A 23,696-nucleotide genomic window follows, 5' to 3' on the forward strand; every position below is an offset into this window, starting at 1 on the left:
ATGGTCAAGTGGTATCTCCCAAACGACAGGGCTGGAGACTGATTCCCATCCTTCTCCAAGGGAGTATGGAGCCACCAGGAGAGCACAGGGCATCTCCAAGGGCACCACGTGCCCTCGGGGTGGGCAGTGAATGGAGCTTCACAAAATCAGGTGGAGTCATCCAAAGGTAAAGGCCTAAACCAATGAATGTGCAGGCCAGTGAGAGCCCTACAGTCCCACGAGAGGCAGTGGGGACCCCGGAGGCCCAGGGAAAGGAGCCTGGAGAGCGGTTCACGTCACCTTCAATGAAAAGCCATGGGCTTGATCTAGGGCCACACCTGAACACAGCCTGAGCTGTTTGAAGTGCCCTGCGATTGCTCAGAGCATCGTCCATGGCCACCTACCCTTTGGTAGGGGGTTGTCTGTCCCGCGGGGTCTGCTTCCCACCCTGACCACCACGGCCAGGGCGGAGTCACCCTGTGGCCCCAGGGCACCACGGTCCGCTCCCACTGCAGAGCAGCACCCCCAGCTCGGGTCGCTACACAGGGGAAGGCTCCAGGAATGGCCGGGCAGGCCAGCGCCGATGCACTCACCTGGGGAAAGGCTCTTTGGGCAGCAGGAACGTCCCTGGAGAGCAGCAAAGCAACAACCGTGTGCTTGCAAGGAGGAATAAGCGAGCGAGAAGTCTGTTTCTCTGTGTGTCAGCTAAGGGCAGGCTGGTGTGTCCTGGGGGCAGCAGGAGCTGCCTGAGGAGCCGCAGGGCAGGGACTCTGGCGCTGTCCTGGAGGGAGGCGCTGGCACGAGGGAGCTGCAGGCCGTCTGGGGGCAGGGAATCTCCTTGACACAAGAACAAGGGGCACAGAGTGTCACTGTCCTCTGCTTCCTTGTGTCCCTGGGGCCAGGGACAGTTTGGAAGCTGACGAGGCAGCTGACACCCTGCCCCTACCCACCCCTTCCCCCGTGCTGCTGTGCTTTCAAGGGGGCTTGGGCTGTGGTGTGAGTGCTACTGTGCCGCAGAAACACGGGCCTCGACCCCTCGCTGCAGCCCCCACTGCCCTCCTGCCCCTGCCCTGCCGCCCTGCCGTCCTCCCCACGCTGCCCTGCCTCCTGACTCCTCTCCCCACACCGCAGGGCCCGGCAGTGCAGCAGGCGCAGGCACAGCCCCGCAGCTGCTGCCTGGTCCCCGGCCCTCCCCGCCTCCCTCCACACCAGGGCTCCAGCCCCAGCCAGGCAGCAGGTCCGGCCTCTCCCCCCAGCTCCTGGCCTGGCTCCTCCCGCACTCCCACCCCCTGGCAGGGAGCTGGAGCTGCCCTGGTCCTGGGCAACTGGCCAGCACCAGGGCTGGCATAGGGCCCGGGTGGACAGGCAGTGCGGGGGGGCAGTGGGGCAGGGCGAGCAGCCTCCCTCAGGGCCCCACGGCTGGGCCAGGAGGGATGAGGCCATGCGGCCAGCTGGGCTCCAGCTGCTGCTTTGATGTCAGCTCCATGGAGGGACCGTTGGGGTTTGCTCCCTTTGCAGGGGAATGGCTGGAGGCGGAGACCTTGCCGGGGCCTGGTCCAGACCGGGGCAGTGCGCTACTGATCAAATTGAAGGACGCAGCCCCCTTTTCCTCCACCAAAATGATCCACAGACTATTAGGGCACGTGCGTTTAATCCACAGTACTCCTTATGGGACCGAAGGCAAAAGAAATGTGCTGTCCGTTCTTCTAGGTGAAAAAACGACGTTGGTTTGTGTCGCCATCTTTGCCCTTCTAGCTTCCAGGACTGTTAAAACAGCAGTGAATTTTGTGGTGGGAACAAAATTGAGAAAGGGTTTGTTGAAACGGCTTAAGAGAAAACCTGAAACAATTTCTGATTTTGTTACCTATAGGCCACAAAGATTATGTTACTCTTTTGCTATTCCCGAGGGGAAGGCATTTACCGCCACAGCTGAAAAGTGAGCTTAGGTTGTCCCAGTTGGGTCAGTCATTTTTCTCAACTGCTATTGTTTCTCTGTCTCTACTGCTGGGAGGCAACTCTCTGGACCGACTGAACTCAGTTATGCCTCTAGGATCTTTGGCTTGAGCCGGCATGAGGTGCTGCCATGCTGTGGTGGCAGAAAGAAATGCTAGAGAGGCTGTGGAGTCTCCCTCACTGGAGGTATTCAAAACCCAACAGGGCCCGGCCCTGAGCAACCTGCTCTAGCTGACCCTGACCATCTCCAGAGGTCCCTTCCACCCTCCGCCATTCCGTGGTTCCGTGACCCTGCAGTTGTTGATATTCAACTCTCAGAACAAGCCTGAGTTCTACCGGACGGAGGTGACGCCGCACTGCAAGCTCAAAAGCTTCCTGGTCTTGGGAGGTGCACAGACAGTGTATTCAGAGTGAGCAAGCAGGTAGATCTTCCTTTAAAAAGCAGAACCACTCAGAATTCACTGAGCTCAAGGGGAGGTCCTTGCCACCTCCCTCTGGTCTGCAGGAAACACATCTGGCTGCCCTTAGACAGTTCTCGGCCGTCCTGGATATCCCACCTCAGCTATTCATGCCTCAGCTAGGCATTACCTCCCCCCACTCCCCAGGAGCCCTCTCCTCCAGGCTTCTCCTCCTTCTTCCTAAGTGCTGGCTAATTCCACAGATTCATGCCTTGCTTCTGCCTCCCTTTATGGTACCTACGATGACTTCTCTGAAGTTCTGGGGCTGCCTTTATACAGTCGCAGTTACCAAGCCACGTGCAGGATTTTCCCCTAACTGCAGCCTGTTCCCTTTACAGCCACATACAGTCGTGTGCTCTACAGGCCCTCAAGCTGACAGCGCGCCAGAGAGAGCGCACCTGAACCCTTGGAGGAGGTGAGGCACGTTTGGCTCCCCCACCCGCACGGCCCCCAGCAGAGGAGCCCATGGAGGTAGGTGCCACCCACCCTCGCCCCTCACCCCACGAGCGGCAACACAGGCAGAGGGAAGGGGCTTGCTCTTCTTGCGCTGAGAGGGGCCATCGCACTGCCGCCAACGCCAAAAGGTTCGTCACCTCTCCACCAATCCTTTGAAAAGGGTGAGGGTCAGAGCTGCCAGGGGCAGGGCAGGGCTTGTGGACTTCTGCTGCAATTTGGCTGGGCGGCAGGGCACATACTCCTGCTGGGCTCACTTGGCTGACAGGCATGCTGTGCATCTGTGGCCAGTGCCGTGTGTGTAGCAAGAGGCTGCAGGGGTCTCCAGGAGTGCTGAGAGACCTCGTTGCCTCTTCCTCGGAGTGCACTTGCAGCTGTGGTGAGCTGCACTTGGAACTATGCTGCAGGCTGGGCTGTGCAAGGAAGCAGAGGTGGTCAGTGGGGTTTTGGGAAGTGCTGAGTCCCAAGCAGCAAGGGCATGCTTTTGAAGAGGGCAAGGAGAAAGGGCAGGGTGCCCAAGAATGGCAAGGATGCCCACGTTCCCCGGGGGCAGCATGTTGGTTCCTGAGCTTTCTGGCAGCTCCCAGTTCGTAAAGGAAGAGTTGCTCTGAGAACTGTCTGAATGCATGCTCCCCCAGCCTCCTGTGCTCTGCTGATGCGGCTGGTACTGGTGCAAAGAGGGACCTCTTCCTTTCCGGAGGAAGGAGGGAGGCAGATGTCGGCAATTCCTAGGCAGTTCCTGAGCCGGGACATTTTTCAATGTCTTTCCTTCCTCTCTTGCTGAGTTAGGAGGAGACTGACCCATGACACCTCCCTGTCATGGGAGGGCACCGAGGCCTTCCTGGGTGATAGGCACCAGTGCCTGTGTTCTTTCTTCTCATCCTGAAAGCAGCCTCGTGTGGGTTTCTGTACCAATGGCTCTTCTGCACCACTGCCTGCACCATAGTCCGCCCTCCACACTGCCCTCCGCAGTCTTCCCAGGAAGGGCAATGATCTCGGCCTCTCTTTCTGCAGCGGAGTGCAGCATCAGCAGCTGAGGCACCTGCAACGGATGGCAGCTCCTTACCCTCAGCTCCCCCCAGCCCTCTGCAGCAGACAACACCAAGACCTGCAGCTCCAGACGCTACGTGTCCCATCTGCCTGGACACCTTGGACAACGTGGCCTACATAAAACCTTGCTTCCATAAGTTTTGCTTTAGTTGTGTGTTCCGGTGGTCGAAAACAAAGGCCGAATGCCCGCTGTGCAAGCAGGCTTTCCGATCAATTCTGCACACAGTGGTGGCAGAAGATGACTACCAGGAGCATGTCATCAGGCCCCCCGAAGATGGTTCTGTTGCCAGCCATCAGCAACGGAGAGCTCCTCACCGCCCTGCCATCCGGAGGCGCCGTCACTCTGCAGCTCACCCGCAGCAGCCTTCCCCTTCTCCTCAGATGCGACCCTCTCCGCAGAACAGCAGCAGGCTGGAGGGGACCCGGAGGCACACCAGGCAGAGGCAGAGAGAGGGAGGGCTGCTGGAGCCACGCCAGAGGCTGTCCCCACAGAGGCAGGCCAGGGCTGACAGGAGACCTCAGGGGCATGCGGCAGCGACGGAGGAGGAGATGCTGAACTTCCGCCGCTCTCTGTACCGCACAGGGATGCGCGTGCAAAGGGCTCCCGCTGGCGGCCACCCCCAGGACATCTCGGCAGACTTCTTCTGCCGCAGCCCGGCCAGCATTCAGAGACTGCTGCCCTGGCTGCAGCGGGAACTGAGAGTCCTCTTTGGAGTCCACCAGACATTGCTAACTGTCACGGAGCTCATTGTCCTGACAAACCTGAGGAGGTACGACCTGGACAGTCAGGCCTTTGCTGAGGACTTAGAGCTGCTTCTGCTGAGTCGCACCGAGCAGTTCCTCCACGAGCTCATCAGCTTTGCCCGCTGCTCGTGCAGCATGGAGACCTACGACCAGCAGGCCATGTATGGCTACCGTGCTCCCAGCCGGCACGAAGGAAGCCCCTCAGCCTCATTGAGCCTGGCAGCTGCTGCAGGGACGGCCCGGACTCCTGTGCCAGCCCAGAGCCCATCCCGAGCTAGTAGCCCTGGGCTCACGGAGCTTCCTGGCCCCTCGTACGCCATCCCCCACGAGCTTGCCGCAGCCACACAGTCTGCCCAGCAGCTGCGGCGAAGCTCTGATGATGGGGCAGCTCGAGCAGGAGGAGAAGCCTGGAGAGAGTTGCTGGCTCCTGCCGACCCCCAGGACAGTGACTCCTCGTCAGACAGTTGTGTCCTTGTAGGGTCCTGGAAGCCCTGGGCAGAGGGAAGCCCTGAATGCATTGTGCTCTCCTCAGACTCAGAGCACTCAGCCGCGGCAGAGGAAAAGGAAGCTGGGCAGAATGAGCAGCCGCTCCATGGGTCCAGCCGGAGCTGCAGCAAAGCCAGCGGGAGCTGCTTGCCCAGCTCCGCCATGCCGAAGGAAACTGGCTGGAGCTGCCGCGGCTGCTGCCCCACTGCCCCCAGGGAGGAGACAGAGCCCCGGCAGGGGCAGGTGGAGGATGTGGCTGGTTGCTCTGTGCAGGGCTGCAGCCAGATCCCCTTTGCTCCTGGCAGCGGCAGGCAATGCTCACCCGGGAGTCCCCGGCTGCCCAGAAAGAGGAGGGCAGGCAGCCCCGAGGCCTGTACCCAGCCCAGCAAGAGGCAGGCATGGCCTCAGCGTTAGGAAGGAGAGAGGAAGATGGCCAGGAAGCAGAGACGAGAGCAGCCAGAGAAGCCTGTGGCAATGGCGGCTAGGTAAGAAGACCAAAAGAAGTGGAAAACGGGCTGGACTGCTGCCCTCCAAGGGTTGTCTTCAGCGGTACAAGGTCTGGCAGTCAGCTGACTGTGAGTAGTGGCCTCCTTGGGAGAAGGTAGCAATGCTAGGGCAAAGACTGGTTCAGGTGTTCTTAATGAGGCGATGGAGGGCTCTCGGGGCAAGCTTGGAGTAGGAGTTGGACTAGACGCTGGCAGATGCAGGGCCCACACGGATGAGGAAGTCTGTCAGTCCCCCCAGCAGTTATTCTAGGAGATGGCTGTCTGAAAGCACCTTTGGCAGGACACTGCGGGGCCAGGTTTGTATAAAGACCAGTGCAATCCAGCTGGTTGCCGTGACAAATGCTGAGGAGAGTGAAGGGGTCCCTCGTGACTCACTTGCCTTCTGTCACCCTCTGCTCTCCCTTGGCAGGCAAGGAAGTGGTGGGTTTTCCGCACAGACCTGAGGTGCACCGAGCCCCTCTCCTTGTGTGTGTGTGGGCCTCCCACCAAAATGCCTGAGCTCCCCTGCAGCTGTTCCCCAAATGGCCCTGTCTGGGCTGGAGAACGGGGAGGCATAAAACTCCCCAGCATACACTTCTGGGGAGGAACCCTCTCAGCTTCCCCTCTGCTGGAAAAGTGGCTTGCCTCCGTGTTTCTGCTCCTTTCGCTCTCACCCCACCTGCTCTAGGGGCTTTTAATCTCCTTGCGTGCCTTACTTCTTCCCCTTTGCGTTGCTGGCGTGCAGTGCTAACCACGGTGTTGGAGCGGGTGCCACCTTCCAGGTAAGAAGCTGGCCCTGGGGTTTTTCACCAGTGCTGCTGCTGGCTAAGGAGCTCGTCACCTGAACGCACTTAAGGCACCTGGGATGTGAGCTGCTGGAGAGCTGCCAGAGCTCAGGATGCAAGAAGACTGGCTTGAATTGTCTAGCTCTCCTCAGCTTGGAGGCAGAGCTAGCCCTGCCAGGACATGGCTTCCAGGCTGACAACCCTGCTTTGAAGCTTCTTTGAAGCAGGAGCAAAATCATTTCTGGGAGGTGTGTCACATTCCGCATGTCCGATGGCTGCTGAGGACCGGGCTGCAGCAGTGGTGAGCGTAGCTGTGGCTGTGGGGGTTGGCAGGGCTGAGCAATGCAGCCTCTGGCCTCTCTCCCCAGGCCCCCTGCAATGAGGTGAGGAACTGCTCACTGAGGTGAGCCCATCTCCATGCTTGTGCCTCAGGGGGCATGTTATTCCCAGCTCACAGAGGCCTTCAGCTTTCCCACATGTTAACTTAGGAGTTAACATCTCTGCCTGAAAGCAAACCCTGGGACTGCAACCTTGGCTAGGTTTTGGTAGGAACAACGGGAACTCCCAGCTCGATACAAAGGGAGGCACTCCCAGCGCAGCACCCTAAGCCCAGGCTGACGGAGGCAGGCTCTCTTGTGCTCCTGCTTTCTGAGCCAGGGACTCTGGGGTCCTTGGCTGCACAAAGGCACAGCTCCAGCTGAAGTGGTGCCGGTTAGACTCGCCAACCCAGCAGCCACTGTGTGCTCCGGCTTCCCTAAAACACAGGCGGCATCTCCCCTTCCTCCTCTCGCAGCTCTTCCAGAGAACACTTGTGCGCAACTAGCTTTCAGGACTGGTCTCTGATGTCCTATGGCTCCCTGTCAGCGTGAGTCAGAGAGGATTTGGGGCAAACTCCCGTCCTCAGGCTTTTCCCTTAGCCAGCACCAGGCAACACCATGCCGAGATGAGATTTCCCTCACTTGTCTATCGAGATATATTTCTCTGGAGTCACGAGAGTGATAACAGGAGTGCAGTGAGAAATTAAATAATAACACAAGCTTGTTCTTCCAGGAAAAAAGTATTGCCTACTCACCCGCAGGATTCCGCAGAGGCGCCAAAACCTCGTCCAGCTGAGATGCTGGGGAAGCTTCACCTACAGGCACACCTGCAATCAGAGAGGAGATTTGCTTCCCTTCTATACCATGACATACGTCTTTTGAGCCAGCATCGGGATTACAGAGGGGGAAAAGAAACGCTTAAAAAGAGACAAAGCTTGTCCTTGCCAGCAAAAAAAGTCTGACTCCTTACCAGTGGCGTCCTGCAGAGGCTCCCTTACCTCTCCCAGCTGAGCAGCTGGGTACGCAGTGTCCACGGGCACATCGGTAAGCAGACACGGAGCAGCAGAACTGCGCTGGGCCGACAGTGAACACCCAGGGACTGGCTGAGGCCCAGAGGGGAGACATGACCGTCCCCACACTTGCCTGCCTGCAGTGCGCTGGAGCTGGGAGAGAACCCAGGAGTTTGGACTCCCAGTCAGCCCTTCCCCTGCTCTACGCCAATGACCCCTGCCCTTCCGCTTCCCACACGTTCCGAGTCCCAGAGCACCTCGCCAGAGCAGGAGAGACTTCCAGTCTCTACCATTTCTCACTGCTGAGGACTTGCCTTTGCAATCTTGAGATCACGCCTAATTCAAGAAACTTTATTTTGAAGTGCCAAAATTCCTTCTGGAAACAACCACACAAAGCTCTGGAGCCCTCAGGACACATCAGCACATTAGCCCCACTGAGCTTCCTTTCTTTTGCTTGAACCAAAAGAACTAACTGCAGCGGCAGGTTATTCTTTCTTAGGCAAAGCTGCAGCACAAGCACCTCACCCGTGTTTCTCCCAGTGCCTTATAGGCAGCAGAGGGATGCTGAAGCAGGAGAATAAGGAGCTGGAGAATAAGTTCCATGTTTGCAGAGTGCTCTCCAGTGGCTCTCCCTCTCCCTGCCACGGGGCTCCTCAGCCCTTCTCTTCACCAGGGAAGCTCAGCTCAGGGGCTGTGTGGTGTCTCGTAAATGCTCGCCCATCTCTCACAGACTTTTCAGCACTCTTGCCGGCAACAAGGGACTCACTAGAACAGCAGAGGCGGCGCATCCACAGCAACAGCTCTACACCTCCCCCCTTCCCCACTCTTGGCACTGAATCGGGAAAGCATCCGAGTTCCTCTGCTCAACAGAGGCAAGGGCAGCCCCCCTCGCAACCTGGCCAAATGGTCCTTCCCAGAGACACGGCTGGCCGCAGGGGCACCTCCCTCCCAGGGCTCCCCTCCACCTCCACGGCACGATGGAGAACACAGCCTGCAAACGGATCCCACCGCTCCTGCCAAGGCTCTTTTGAGAATGTAGGGTAGTTACAGTGATAGGATGCTGTTAGGATAGCTAGCGTAGAGTTGGTTATCATAGTCTTAGCGTGTAGTTACTTACAGTATTCTTAGAGCAGTTGGAGTATCCTTAGGTCATTGTAATTTCTCTAAGGGTAGGAGACAGCTAGTCTGCCTGGCTATACTTAGGGCAGTTATTATAGTTATCATATAGTTACCATTAGCATTATTACTTATAGTTAGAGTTAGTTAGAGTTACTGTTCGTAGTTATCCTTAGGCCATAGTAATTCTTGCTGGAGGGTAGTTAATGTTAGAGGAGAGTATTAGGATGGTTTCAGATAGCTAGCCTGGCAGGAGGCTAGCTCCCCCACTCCCCACCAGCTGGGGCACAGCAAGCTCATGGGCTTGCACTTTAGGTGCAGTAGCTAACTCCTAAGAGAGGAACTGTCTGCACAGGCAGGACAAGAAGAAAAAAGCTTAATCCCTACGTTGCAGCCGATAGAGGAAAATCGGAGTGCTGGCTGCTTTTTGGAAGAAGGCGTCAGAAACATAATTAACACGAGAGTTCCTCAGCAGGAGGTGATCACAGTGTTACCCTCACAGGGCATGTCTCCCCACAGCTGCTGCGGCGTTGTTTCCCACACCATCTTCCTGCAGAAGGAAGACCCTTGACTCGCACCCGAAAAACATGCCACTGAAAAGGAATCCTAGGAGAAAGCAGCAGAAATACGCTTAAGCATCCCAGCTGCCAAGTCTTTCAGGTGACAAAGTTCATCTGAGGAACACCCCATACCTGCCACTTTGGGGGCAGCATGGTTTTGCCCACCCCCCTCCTGAATGGGGGCAAGACAGGACAACCCAGCAAAACCACATCGCCTTCACTAACAACAGCTTGCAAGCCCCTGAGGAAAAGCTGCCCCTCAAAACAACTCCTGTTTTAACAGGTCACAGGGTTAAACACCTTCCTCCCCTAAAGACATTACAAAGCCATTGGCTGCCGTCCCTTGCCCAAGAGGAACTGCACAGCTTCTGCTGGCAAGCAGGTATCAGAAATCCAGGCAGACAACACAGCTCTGCCCTGTGAGCTTCCAGCCCTGATCCCACCCACCAAACATGGGGGAGCTACAAACCCCCCCGGGCCCTGCCCCGGACACTTCACAGCTACAGAACTGCCCCACTTCTCTCATTTCGGCAAGGCATCTGTTACTGTTCAGGAGTTCCTCTCACCCGTGTGAAATGACACGGGTTTGTCTCTGGAGACACAATCTGCCTACTTGCCCAGAAAAAACCCACAGCCGCTTCCATTCAGTCACTGTGGAATTTCCAAATGAATGCAAAACAGAGGGAGAACTTTCCTCTCTCTCGGTTTCCCAGCCCACTTGCCCTCTCAGCTGGTACATCAAGAACAGGACGAGATGCCTGTGGGCTTTCTCTAAGAGCTTAGGCTCAGTAGTACAGATTAAGGCCTCATGAGGAGGAGGTCCAGTTCCCTTTTCCGGGCGGAACAACCCACTCCGGAACAGAGATGTCTTTGTAACGCCTCCTTTGTAGCGCCGCCTTCTGATGTCTTTGCGCCTTCCCTTCTTCCGGCAGAGAGTGGCTGCTTAAAACAAAACCAAAGCAAAAAAGCACCCCACTCATTCATCTCCCTGTTTTGGGCCAAAAGAGCTGCAGAAGGATCAAAGGACACCGAATGGCTGCGCAATAAAGCATCAGAGGATATTCACTGCAGGGGAAGTAAAGCATCTAGGGGGCCAAAACACCCAAACCTTAACTTTACATGCACAAATGACAGGCTGTGACCTAGTGGTTATTGGCCAGGGAGACCCAGCCAGTCAAGCAGAGCGCTCCATGAAAGCACGTGCTCCTTGCTTTGCCGAGGTCAAAAGGAGGAAAGCAAATGCAAGAAGAAAAGGGACAGAGAATCAGGCAAGGAACCGCATTAGGCCCTTCCACAGATTCACGGTGTGCCTGAGTGGGTGCCCCTCTGCAAGCACAAATACAGGAAAGGCCCTTGGGCTACTGCCTCTGGCAGGGGAAGCTCCCAGGCCACAGCCTGCTGGAAGAATGCTCGGAGGAAAAAAAAAGAAAACATCAGTATATAGTGCCCTCTTCTGATCCTCCTTCCTAGACAGCTGCTGTTCAACACTGCCCAAGAGAGTGCCAGTGTGAACCAACAGCTCGTTTGACCCAGTGGACCCCGCTGCTCCTGCTCTGGAAAGCTGTTGGTGTAATCGTCTTCCCCACCTCGGCATCAATGGCAAAGACATCTAAGGAAGCCAGGTTAGCTAGAGATTTGTGTTACGCCAGCTAACACATGCAGAAATGCTTGCTAACGCTGCAGAGCTGCAATAATTTGGAAGCTCTAACAGTGGGAGGTGCCAGGAGGAGAGTTACAAAGCTCTTGGAAGAACGCAATGCCCTCCGTGGACAGCACGCTTCCGCTTCAGCTGTCAGGCTGCTACTAGGAAGCCCCTCCCCGACAGTCTGCCCTCAGGTCAAAAGCCTAGCTTTACTGATTGCTCTCTAAAGGCAGTTCCTTTGTGCCAGGGGCCACCACGTACTTCACAGCAAAGCTTTGGCTCTGAATATACTGGGGAGTTGGCACAACCCAGGCATCCAAGACCCTGCAAGGAGGGCTCATGCTACGGCCTGACATAGGCTGGGAGCAGCACCATGAGGCTAAAGGGAGAGCAACCCATACGCCCCATCCTCAAGGACAAAAAGGATGAGGTCTGCTATCCTTGCAGGTTTTTAAGGAACTGCTTGTTAACACCACATAAGACCCAAGTGCTTTGGAATTAAGTAAATCCTTGCTCAGGAACCAAAACAACCAATAGGCATGGCAGGGATTGAACTGCCAAGCCGGAAGGTCCAAATACATCGGCTCACTCAAGCAGCCTTGGAAGCGGATGCAGCAGCAGCCGCACTGCTGAGGCTCTTGTGCATCCCGGTGCAATTCAGGGCATGCCCGCATCGTGACGGAGGAAGGATGAGCACTCTCACTGTCGGTTAGGTAACTGCCTTGCTCATAAGCATGTGAATTAATGAATCATCGAGTTAACAAATCAGTGAACTAGCTAATTAAGTAACTACAGAATTAATGACTTAGGCTAGTCTGCACAGAAAGGATTCACTCTTTCTTTGCTTTTGGGTTTTTTTTTCTTTTTTACCTAATAAGCTCATAAGACTAAAGTTGGTTTCACAAAGTACGCTGTCCTGTAAATTTGAGAGATCACAACGTGACACACAGATCCGCCTTTTCCTGGGAGAGACCTACAACCAACACTCAGGGTAGCCCATGCTCATTGTGCTTTAAAGGCACCCAAGCCAGTATGGTGATAAGAGACTCTGTACCTGACCAGATCATTTCGCAGTGGGCCCCAAGCATCACCACATTGATGTCTGCACTGACAGATGGGAAAGTGTTCGGAGAAAAACCACGAGTCAGCTTTCAAGCACCATTAGATGTATGGGGCTCTCAGGTTATGAGGGACAACGCAGACAGATTCCTCATACGCACTGGCTGAGTAGGAAGCGTCAACTCGGACAAAGAGGCCTTCTGACTATCATGTGAAAGTTGACGAGGACTGGAGCACGGCATCTGCTGGGGCTTTAACTGCAAGACTCCACACTGGACCAAGTTAGTCATTTTGCAAGAAGGGATGCTGCTCCTGCCTCACAAGCAGAGCTTGTCATTTTGTACCACCCAACAGCCTTTCCTCAGATTCCAGGATCTACCCCAAAATAATTACAAAACTCATAGCTTTGCATAACAATGGCACAGACATGTGAAAAAAGTACTTGTCAACTACCACGTAAATAACAAACAGTGAAAAGAGGAAAAAAACCCAGCTCATGGGGACAATAGCAAATGTGTGCACATGACATTCTGACAAACTGCTGGCTAGAGAAGAAAATTGTTTGCCAGCAATCCAATTACACCTGACCTCCCTGCAGGGGACGATTCAGGACACCTGCAACAGTTCCATGCCTTCAGCTTTCTAGAGAAGCTCCAGAGAAGACACGAACCTGATCTAAACAAGGGAACTTGGCTTGTCCCGAAAAGGTGCAATTTGCTTACTTGCTTTGGAAACTCTGCCATCATAAACAAACAAACAAAATACCATACACACCCCCCCCCAAACAGTTACAAAGGGATTATTTAAGAGTCTTGCCTAAAGTCTGCATTAATTTAAGACCAGGGCACCCAAAGGTGCACACAGAATTTGTCACTCACCATTACTGCAAACAGCCAGAGACACTACAAAGGTCAGCCCGAGGAGAAGAGGGTTAAGTAACAATACCCACTCTTGACCAGAGAGACTGTTGTTCTGTCCTTCTTTACCAAACACTTGGTGCGTTAGAAGCCGTTTGATCACACAGGGCAAGACCCATTTTCTCCTCGTGATTCAGAAGGGAACAGGGGAGTCTTGGCTTTCCTAAAGCAGCCATAGCCAGGAAACACTGATGCACAGAAGGCAGAAGCAAGGAAACGTGAACCCCTGCTTAGCTAGCTCCGTCTCCAGCAGCAATGCACACCTCGAGCAGAGGGTTTTGCTCTGTCTTTACCATTTGGGTTTAAGCAAGGGCCTGGGCGAAAGGAATTAAGGACATTTGTGTCGAGGAACATTGGAAACAAAGGGAAGAAAACGGGCCCTAACCTGTAAAGGGTTTGAAAAAGTTCTTGATGCAAAGGAGAGCAACGGGCTTGAGCTGGCTTCAACCCACATATTCCTTCCTGGCGACTGGGGAGGCCCAGCGTTGTGACAGTGAGCCCATGATAGTAATGGGTAAAGGGGATCACATTGGTGTTGTGATGGAACTGTATAATGCAACTGCTAGAGTTTGTGAAGTGTACACTTGCATTGTGGTTTCAGACTGTTGCTGTATCGCTCTGCTAAATCAGACATCCCATGTAGCATCAAATACCTCGAAAGGAAACTGTTATGGGGATGGGAGCTCTCACAGCTCCAGGCCTTTCTGCCCCTGTCGCGCTACAACACTGGCTGAAAGCACCACTCCGTTTCCCCCGGAGGGTGGCAAACAGCTCCCGCGCCCAGCTCAGGTTTCGGGGGCCAGTTCCCTTCCAGCGACTCCCACAGGGGAGCCCAGCAGAGCGGGGCCCAGTGGCAGCAGCCTTTCCTGGCGGAGGCTCCGCTGGAGGACAACTCCCACTGCCCCGGGGCCGGCCTCACGCTGCTGGGGTGAGGGCAGGAGCCGGAGCCGCCCGCGAGGCCGCGTGTGGAGAGAGCAGAGAGCTCGGAGCTGTGACGTGCGGGTCTGCGGGGGACCGGCCTCGGGCGGCGGTGGGGAGGGCAGTGGCACCTGGCGCTGCAGGGCCCCGGGCCTGGGCTGCTGAAGAGAAGGAAGGGGAGGCCCAGGTAATGAGAAGCTCCTGTGTGTCTTCGGCCTTGCGGCTGAGGAAGTAAAAGGGGGTGATTGTGGTGGTGCTGATGAGGGGCCTGGAGGACATCCCCTGTCTGGAGATGGTCAGCAAGAGCATGCTGGTGCTGGCCAAAGTGGTGCATGAGCTGAAGGGCAAGGACCTGGGCTCCGCTTTCAGGGACACTGCCAAGTGCAAAGACCATGGCGGGGCACGGTGGCCCTCACGAGTCCACAACGTCTGCTCGATTCACACGCCATCTCCAGGCTCGGACGCCTTTGCCTGCTCAACACCCTGGGACAAGACAACCCCGGGCCTTGGAAAGTACACCAAGTACACCAAAGGAAGGAAACCCTGAACCCCCTCCCCCCCCCAACAACCACCTCAAATCACCCCCTGCCCACAAAGGCCACCATGTGAAAAGACTCTGGGGCTCCAAGGGCCTCTCTCTGCGTGCGCACAAAGCACACTCGACCACACCAAAGTGGTCTCCGAGGACGTCTTATTCAGCGGGCACCCAGCAGGCTCCACGAGGCCGAGACCTACGGAGACGTGGGGCTGGGCGACGGCTGTCAGGAAGGCAGCAGCCCCTCACTCCACAGGCTCAGGGTCTCTCCCAGCACGTACACCAGGTGAGCATAGCTCTGCTCGGGTAGCAGCCACAGCAGCAGCCGGTAGAGGAACTCCTGGTCATACTGGGAAGCGTAGAGCACCACGGCGCCCAGCACGAAGCCGACGACCAGCTCCAGGCAGATGAAGAGCGTGCAGAGTCTCCTGGGGCACAGCGCAGGCATGGGAGAGGGCGCAGGGCAGGTGCATCCCAACCCTCTCCTGCCCTGCACCCACCGCTGGGCCACGCGGGCCCCTTCAGCCAGCCCCACCGTCTGCGCCCCCACCCCCCAACACGCACTGCTCGTCGCTCCCTGGTGGAGGGTTGCAGAAGAGCCGCCAGGAGCCCAGAAAGAAGAAAGCTTGGCGCAAGGAATGCGCTGCCGGGGCGTGATTCCCAGCTGCAAAGCCCACAGCCAGTGAGCAGGACCCGCCAGGCCGCAGCCCGCTCGCTGCACAGCAGCCCACACGTGAGCCGCAGGGCATCAGGGACCCCAGGGGCAACTCACTGCAGCCACGTAGCCATGCCGCATCTCTTTGCCAGCTCCTGCCTCTCCTGCAGGCCAACACAGAGCGGGGACACTTGTGGGACCCACACGGGGCTGCATGGCGCCCCTCTCCCCAGCAAGACCCTGCCAGCTCCTGCAGGCTTTGGCGCTGCCTCTCCCCCTTACCAGCTTTGCTTCCAGCAGCTCCGGCAGCACAGACCCCTCCACCTCGGGCTCCTGCTCCATCTGCTGCTTGCTGCAGGCAACAGAGCTTGCTTGGGCGAGCGCTGACCTCCACGGCCGCTGGGGCTGCCCGTCGCAACATACTGCTGCCCCACAGCAGCCATCGGGGTCTCCTGTCCCGCCACATGCTGCACAGAGCCCCTGCATCCCCTCCCCGAGGCCGGCACTGGCGTCCTCTGGCCCTCCAGCTGCAGCACAGAGCTGCTGCATGCGCCTGTGGGGAGAGGTGTCCCCGGTGCCCACTCACTAGGCATTTTCCAGCTCCAGCTCCTCCACTTCCTCTCGAAGTGGCCTCAGTTCAGCCCGCAGCACCTGGCAGACAGAAGGGGCCCGGTCCACGTGCCTGCTGCAGCCTCCTCCAAAGCCCCCGGCCAGTGGGCGCCCACCACCCTCTGCCCTCGCCCCTTTGGCACTACCTTTGCCCGCTTCTCCTGCTCACGCAGCTGCTGCTTCAGCTGGGCCGAGCGCTGCTGCTCCTGCAACTCACAGGGCACACAATGCAATGCCACCAGTGGAGCTGGCAGCTGGGCAGCCCCCTCCGCCTCCAGCCCCAGGGCTCGGCCCCCTCGCAACTGCCCCGCCCCAGGGCCCCGGGAGGGCTGGCCACAGACAAGGCCAGCCAAAGGGGAGTCACGGCCCCTGGGGCTAGTGCCCTCCCCAGGCCCACTGCTGGCCAAGGCTGAGGGGTGCACCGATGCCAGCACTGGCACCCCACCAGCACTGGCACCCCACTGCTGCCAGCGCAGCTCTCCCTCTCCCCTGTACCTCGTCGAGCTCCTGCAGCCTCATGCGCCTCTCCTCCTTGGCTGCCTGCAAGCGCTCCTGCGGCAGAGGAGAGGAAGAGGAGCACTCAGCAGGGCACGGGCTCTCTCCTGTGAGATCTGCTCCTGGCAGCGGGTCCCAGGCCCTCCGCCCTCCCGGCTGCCCTCGGCCCCCAGCTCCCACTCTGCCACTGTCCCTCGCACGCGCCTCCCCTCTGTACCCAGCTCTGCAGGCACCAGCGGGCAGCCAGAGGCCCCTGGCTCCGCTCACCTCCAGCTGGGGCAGCAGCTCCTCCATCACCTGCAGCTCCTGCTGGCTGCTGCAGCACCGCTGCCTGAGGGCACAGTTCTCCCGCGCCAGCTCCTGGGCAGCAGCCTGCAGCTCCTGCTTCTCCTCCTGCTGCATGGGGAAGGGGGCAGAGCAGGGCTTCAGAGCCAAGCAGAGGGGGCACAGAGCAGGCCTTCAGCAGGGGCACCACCAGCCCCGTGCACCAAGGCCACTCCACGCCTACCAGGCACCGCAGCAGCTCCTTGCAATGGCCCCTCTCCTCCTTGCTTTCATTCAGCTGCTCCAGCAGCCTGCTGTGCTCGGCCAGCAGCCCTTCCAGCTCCTCCGCCCCTCTCCTGCGCCTCTGCTGCCTGCAGCAACGGGGTGCCATCACACCACACGCACCGGCACAGGCCCTCCCACCTGCCTGCCCTTCCTCCGCCAACCTCCGCACACCTCCCCAGCCCCCTGCATTCCCGCGCCCAGCCACGTCGCGATCACCCCACCTGGCCACCTGCTTGGTCAGGCGGGCGTTTGTGCCCTGCAGCGCCTCATAGTCCTTCTCCAGCGCCTCCAGGAGATTCAGCAGCTCCTGCTTCTGCGCCTGTACCCGCTGCAGGGCCAGCTTCACATCCGCCACCTCCATGGCTTGGGCTGTGCGCTGGGAGGCAGCACGGTGTGAGGGGGCTACAGCCCGTGTGCTCGGGCACACAGGGACGCTCACGTGGTCACTACCCTTCCCGGCATATACACACATAAACACTCGCGCACACTTACAGACCCATATTGCGTGTGCTCCAAACGATGTCCTCGTGCACAGCTGGAAGCAGCCACCCTGCTCCCCCACAGTCCACGTGTGCCAGGCACACATGTACAGCCCTGGCCCACGGGCAGGCACACTCGGGCTGTGGCGCTGGCAGTTCCCCAAGTCCCACCGCCCCCACCGCCCGGCCCGACCCGGTCCAGCCCGTGCTGGACGTCCCCCACGCAGCTCACCTCCACTCTGCAAGCACGCCCCGTGGGAGCCCAGCCGCCTCTGCCAGGCAGGGCACGAGGAGGCACAGGCAGCGGTGCCTCTGGCGAGCGGTACCAAGGTCTGCTGCCAGCCCCAGAGCACGAGCCCAGCACCAGCCCCAAAAGCCTTGCTCGACCCCCCGCGCCTCACACCCGAGCTTGGCACGAGTCTGACCACCAGGCAGCTGGGCGAGACTCTGCAGCCGCCCGAGGCAATGCAGCAGCGCTGCGCTGTCACAAGAGGTTGGGGCCGTCACAAAGGGCCGTCACAAAGGGCCCCCGAGAGCGCTGGCCAGGGGTGGCCAGTGCCCCCCGGCAGGCACCCGCCTCTTGTGCTCCCCCAGCCTCCTCCCCGGGCACAGAGGCCTAAAGCCCAGGGCTGGAGATGGGAGGAGAAAGCCCTGGGGAAGCCCTTCATCCCCACAGCCTCTGCTGCAAGATGCCAGCTGGCCTGGCCCAAAAGGGCTCTGCGCTAGAGCCCAACCACTGGGGACCCTGTGGCAGCAGGGGCAGACAGGCAGACGCCTTTCCCAATGCATGGCAGACTCATTTCCCGCCATGGGGATGGTGGCCTTGCTTGGCCCACAGCTCCCAAGCCGTTCCTCTGAAACAGAGGCCAGCCTCCAGTCCCCTTTGCACGGAGAGCAAGCCAGCTTTCTGTGCAACAGTTGTGGCCAGTCACTCCCTGTGTCCTCTGAGCCGGCCTGCCTTGTTGGGGTCTAGCGGTCAGTGGCACAGGGCGCCGGCAGGAGCCAGCAGGGCAGCAGGGACAGGCGTCGCACCTGGAGCCCACACGTTGCCCAGAGCACAGCCCGGTAGGGGCATGCTTAGACTCATGTCATGGCTCTTCACTAATGGGCGGGTATCAGATCTACTGGCAGAATGATGAACACTAACAGAAGCGCAGATCTACTAGCAGAATTGCTAACAAGGCCATCTCAAATACAAGGAGATCCCATAGGGGCCCCTGCACTGTGTGCTTCCCAGGGAGATAGCTTGGAGTGGGCCATAGCTGATGCATCGCATGGCGGGTATGCTGCCTATCTCTCACATCTTGCATGCAGATCAGAGACACTGCAGGTTCAGTTCTCGGACGTGCTCCCCAACCAACAGCATACCGAGAAAGAGCACGCCAACACCCACTCCCCCTATCAGCTAGCTGAGAGAGAGGAGCTTCCCGCTGATGCCAGCTACCCACAGCTATTGTCTCGCGGGAAGCTCAGGGGCTGTGCTCCAGCGGGCAGACCCCTCACGCGCTATAATCACCCTTTTCGCAGTGTTGTCCTGGAGCGATCAGTCCAGCCTTGCCGATCCGCTGCGCTTTGGGCCTGGGAATCTGCGGGGGACAGATCACTAAGCCTCAGGGAGACAAGCTGTGCCTGTGCTGTTTGGCAGCCACCCTTAGTTTTCATGCTTAACGCCCGAGCTCTCCTTCCTCCTAGCCGTAAGCTTATTGAAGCCAGCCTGGACACCAGTTTGTCCACAGCACAGGCTCAGGTGACAGGTATTTTTTTGCAGTAAGCGGTCATTCCTGCGAGAGCCTACTGTGACTGACCAACAACGCCTACAATGGGAGAAGGCTCAGAGGGCAAGGTGCCCCATGAATCGCAAGGACAGTGTAGGATGCAGCTCACTAACCGCAGCTGTTGCACACAGACCTGACCAGCGTTGTGACGCTGAGCGTGTCTGAGACTGGAAATGGCAACCACATTGGTATTGTGATTGGTATTGTGCTTGAACTGTCTAGCTAGATGTTGTTCACACTTGTACTGTGATACACTTGAATTGTGCTCTCAGGGCATTGCTGAATCATTGTGCTAAATCAACACCCCCTGTAACATCAGATTCCCTCAAAAGAAACTTTTGAGGCCTGTGAGGGTGACGGAGCACTGGCAGAGGTTGCCCGGAGAGCTTGTGGAGTCTCCTTCGCTGGAGATTTTCAAAACCGGCCTGGACGCGGTCCTGGGCAACATGCTCTAGAGGACCTGGCTTGAGCAGGGGGGTTGGACTAGATGATCTCCAGAGGTCCCTTCCAGGCTTGGCCATTGCGTGCTTCTGTGTGATTCTGTGAACCTGACAGCCACTTGCAGGCAAGGCTGACACTGATTATCACACGGCCAGCTGATGCTCTGGCAGGGTTTGGGTCTCATAGTTGCTCTATCAGAGCAAGCAGGCGCTTGCACGCGTCTTGGCCCACCGCTGTCCCTTCAGAAGTTCAAAGGTGTTGGTGTGTGCAGGGCGGATTCCCCTCCTCCCTCCCTCCCTCCCTCCACCTCCACTGATTACAGTGGGAGCTTAGACAAGGAGCTGGCATGCAGACAGCCATTTTGTGCTCACCAAAACTGGGGACAGGGGAATCCCCCCTCCTGAGAGTGTGTGGAGTGCACGGGATGGAACGGAATCCCGCTTCATGCCAGGGCCTTCTCAATGTATTGTTTACCTCCTCTAAATCAGTCCCTGAAGCATGAGGAAAGTAACTCCCTTCTTGGCCCTGTCTAGGAGTCCTGTCTTCTCATGAGATGGGAATAGGGCCTTCTAGCGGGACATTTCCAGCTGTAAGGGTGAGGCGGGGGCAAGGCCTGGACTCCTGGCAGGGACAGATACACTGTTTCTATCACTGTGTCAGAGCGGGCTTCTCTGTAATAAATGGGGATTTCCTCAGTGCAGTGCTTGAAGGTTGGGCTCTTCTTCCAAAGGTGGAGTCAACAATGCGCTCAAGGGCTTTCAGCCTGAAGGGGCCTGTTGCTTTTTGGGGGTTCTCCATGGGCTCGAGGCGATGAGCCCATGGGATGATGTGTTAGGGAAGGAGGGCTGGATTCAGCTCTCGCTTGTGGGTAGCCAGTGCTCCTGGAGGTGGTGAATGGTCAAGTGGTATCTCCCAAACGACAGGGCTGGAGACTGATTCCCATCCTTCTCCAAGGGAGTATGGAGCCACCAGGAGAGCACAGGGCATCTCCAAGGGCACCACGTGCCTCGGGGTGGGCAGTGAATGGAGCTTCACAAAATCAGGTGGAGTCATCCAAAGGTAAAGGCCTAAACCAATGAATGTGCAGGCCAGTGAGAGCCCTACAGTCCCACGAGAGGCAGTGGGGACCCCGGAGGCCCAGGGAAAGGAGCCTGGAGAGCGGTTCACGTCACCTTCAATGAAAAGCCATGGGCTTGATCTAGGGCCACACCTGAACACAGCCTGAGCTGTTTGAAGTGCCCTGCGATTGCTCAGAGCATCGTCCATGGCCACCTACCCTTTGGTAGGGGGTTGTCTGTCCCGCGGGGTCTGCTTCCCACCCTGACCACCACGGCCAGGGCGGAGTCACCCTGTGGCCCCAGGGCACCACGGTCCGCTCCCACTGCAGAGCAGCACCCCCAGCTCGGGTCGCTACACAGGGGAAGGCTCCAGGAATGGCCGGGCAGGCCAGCGCCGATGCACTCACCTGGGGAAAGGCTCTTTGGGCAGCAGGAACGTCCCTGGAGAGCAGCAAAGCAACAACCGTGTGCTTGCAAGGAGGAATAAGCGAGCGAGAAGTCTGTTTCTCTGTGTGTCAGCTAAGGGCAGGCTGGTGTGTCCTGGGGGCAGCAGGAGCTGCCTGAGGAGCCGCAGGGCAGGGACTCTGGCGCTGTCCTGGAGGGAGGCGCTGGCACGAGGGAGCTGCAGGCCGTCTGGGGGCAGGGAATCTCCTTGACACAAGAACAAGGGGCACAGAGTGTCACTGTCCTCTGCTTCCTTGTGTCCCTGGGGCCAGGGACAGTTTGGAAGCTGACGAGGCAGCTGACACCCTGCCCCTACCCACCCCTTCCCCCGTGCTGCTGTGCTTTCAAGGGGGCTTGGGCTGTGGTGTGAGTGCTACTGTGCCGCAGAAACACGGGCCTCGACCCCTCGCTGCAGCCCCCACTGCCCTCCTGCCCCTGCCCTGCCGCCCTGCCGTCCTCCCCATGCTGCCCTGCCTCCTGACTCCTCTCCCCACACCGCAGGGCCCGGCAGTGCAGCAGGCGCAGGCACAGCCCCGCAGCTGCTGCCTGGTCCCCGGCCCTCCCCGCCTCCCTCCACACCAGGGCTCCAGCCCCAGCCAGGCAGCAGGTCCGGCCTCTCCCCCCAGCTCCTGGCCTGGCTCCTCCCGCACTCCCACCCCCTGGCAGGGAGCTGGAGCTGCCCTGGTCCCGGGCAACTGGCCAGCACCAGGGCTGGCATAGGGCCCGGGTGGACAGGCAGTGCGGGGGGGCAGTGGGGCAGGGCGAGCAGCCTCCCTCAGGGCCCCACGGCTGGGCCAGGAGGGATGAGGCCATGCGGCCAGCTGGGCTCCAGCTGCTGCTTTGATGTCAGCTCCATGGAGGGACCGTTGGGGTTTGCTCCCTTTGCAGGGGAATGGCTGGAGGCGGAGACCTTGCCGGGGCCTGGCCCAGACCGGGGCAGTGCGCTACTGATCAAATTGAAGGACGCAGCCCCCTTTTCCTCCACCAAAATGATCCACAGACTATTAGGGCACGTGCGTTTAATCCACAGTACTCCTTATGGGACCGAAGGCAAAAGAAATGTGCTGTCCGTTCTTCTAGGTGAAAAAACGACGTTGGTTTGTGTCGCCATCTTTGCCCTTCTAGCTTCCAGGACTGTTAAAACAGCAGTGAATTTTGTGGTGGGAACAAAATTGAGAAAGGGTTTGTTGAAACGGCTTAAGAGAAAACCTGAAACAATTTCTGATTTTGTTACCTATAGGCCACAAAGATTATGTTACTCTTTTGCTATTCCCGAGGGGAAGGCATTTACCGCCACAGCTGAAAAGTGAGCTTAGGTTGTCCCAGTTGGGTCAGTCATTTTTCTCAACTGCTATTGTTTCTCTGTCTCTACTGCTGGGAGGCAACTCTCTGGACCGACTGAACTCAGTTATGCCTCTAGGATCTTTGGCTTGAGCCGGCATGAGGTGCTGCCATGCTGTGGTGGCAGAAAGAAATGCTAGAGAGGCTGTGGAGTCTCCCTCACTGGAGGTATTCAAAACCCAACAGGGCCCGGCCCTGAGCAACCTGCTCTAGCTGACCCTGACCATCTCCAGAGGTCCCTTCCACCCTCCGCCATTCCGTGGTTCCGTGACCCTGCAGTTGTTGATATTCAACTCTCAGAACAAGCCTGAGTTCTACCGGACGGAGGTGACGCCGCACTGCAAGCTCAAAAGCTTCCTGGTCTTGGGAGGTGCACAGACAGTGTATTCAGAGTGAGCAAGCAGGTAGATCTTCCTTTAAAAAGCAGAACCACTCAGAATTCACTGAGCTCAAGGGGAGGTCCTTGCCACCTCCCTCTGGTCTGCAGGAAACACATCTGGCTGCCCTTAGACAGTTCTCGGCCGTCCTGGATATCCCACCTCAGCTATTCATGCCTCAGCTAGGCATTACCTCCCCCCACTCCCCAGGAGCCCTCTCCTCCAGGCTTCTCCTCCTTCTTCCTAAGTGCTGGCTAATTCCACAGATTCATGCCTTGCTTCTGCCTCCCTTTATGGTACCTACGATGACTTCTCTGAAGTTCTGGGGCCGCCTTTATACAGCCGCAGTTACCAAGCCACGTGCAGGATTTTCCCCTAACTGCAGCCTGTTCCCTTTACAGCCACATACAGTCGTGTGCTCTACAGGCCCTCAAGCTGACAGCGCGCCAGAGAGAGTGCACCTGAACCCTTGGAGGAGGTGAGGCACGTTTGGCTCCCCCACCCGCACGGCCCCCAGCAGAGGAGCCCATGGAGGTAGGTGCCACCCACCCTCGCCCCTCACCCCACGAGCGGCAACACAGGCAGAGGGAAGGGGCTTGCTCTTCTTGCGCTGAGAGGGGCCATCGCACTGCCGCCAACGCCAAAAGGTTCGTCACCTCTCCACCAATCCTTTGAAAAGGGTGAGGGTCAGAGCTGCCAGGGGCAGGGCAGGGCTTGTGGACTTCTGCTGCAATTTGGCTGGGCGGCAGGGCACATACTCCTGCTGGGCTCACTTGGCTGACAGGCATGCTGTGCATCTGTGGCCAGTGCCGTGTGTGTAGCAAGAGGCTGCAGGGGTCTCCAGGAGTGCTGAGAGACCTCGTTGCCTCTTCCTCGGAGTGCACTTGCAGCTGTGGTGAGCTGCACTTGGAACTATGCTGCAGGCTGGGCTGTGCAAGGAAGCAGAGGTGGTCAGTGGGGTTTTGGGAAGTGCTGAGTCCCAAGCAGCAAGGGCATGCTTTTGAAG

The 23,696-nt window shown here is 58.1% G+C and overlaps 1 protein-coding gene across 1 annotated transcript; it reads left to right on the plus strand.

Annotated features, from left to right (window-relative positions):
- Positions 1–3,959: 3,959 nt before the first annotated feature.
- On the plus strand, positions 3,960–23,155 carry LOC138062404 (E3 ubiquitin-protein ligase Topors-like; the record flags this gene model as incomplete). Its single annotated transcript, XM_068920484.1, has 2 exons — positions 3,960–5,092; positions 23,092–23,155. Coding segments are annotated over 2 exons (1,197 nt in total), but the record flags the coding sequence as incomplete, so codon positions are not given.
- Between the last annotated feature and the right edge of the window lie 541 nt (positions 23,156–23,696).

This window comes from Struthio camelus, chromosome 27 (genome assembly GCF_040807025.1).
Source record: "Struthio camelus isolate bStrCam1 chromosome 27, bStrCam1.hap1, whole genome shotgun sequence".
In the NCBI taxonomy this organism is placed as follows: domain Eukaryota; kingdom Metazoa; phylum Chordata; class Aves; order Struthioniformes; family Struthionidae; genus Struthio; species Struthio camelus.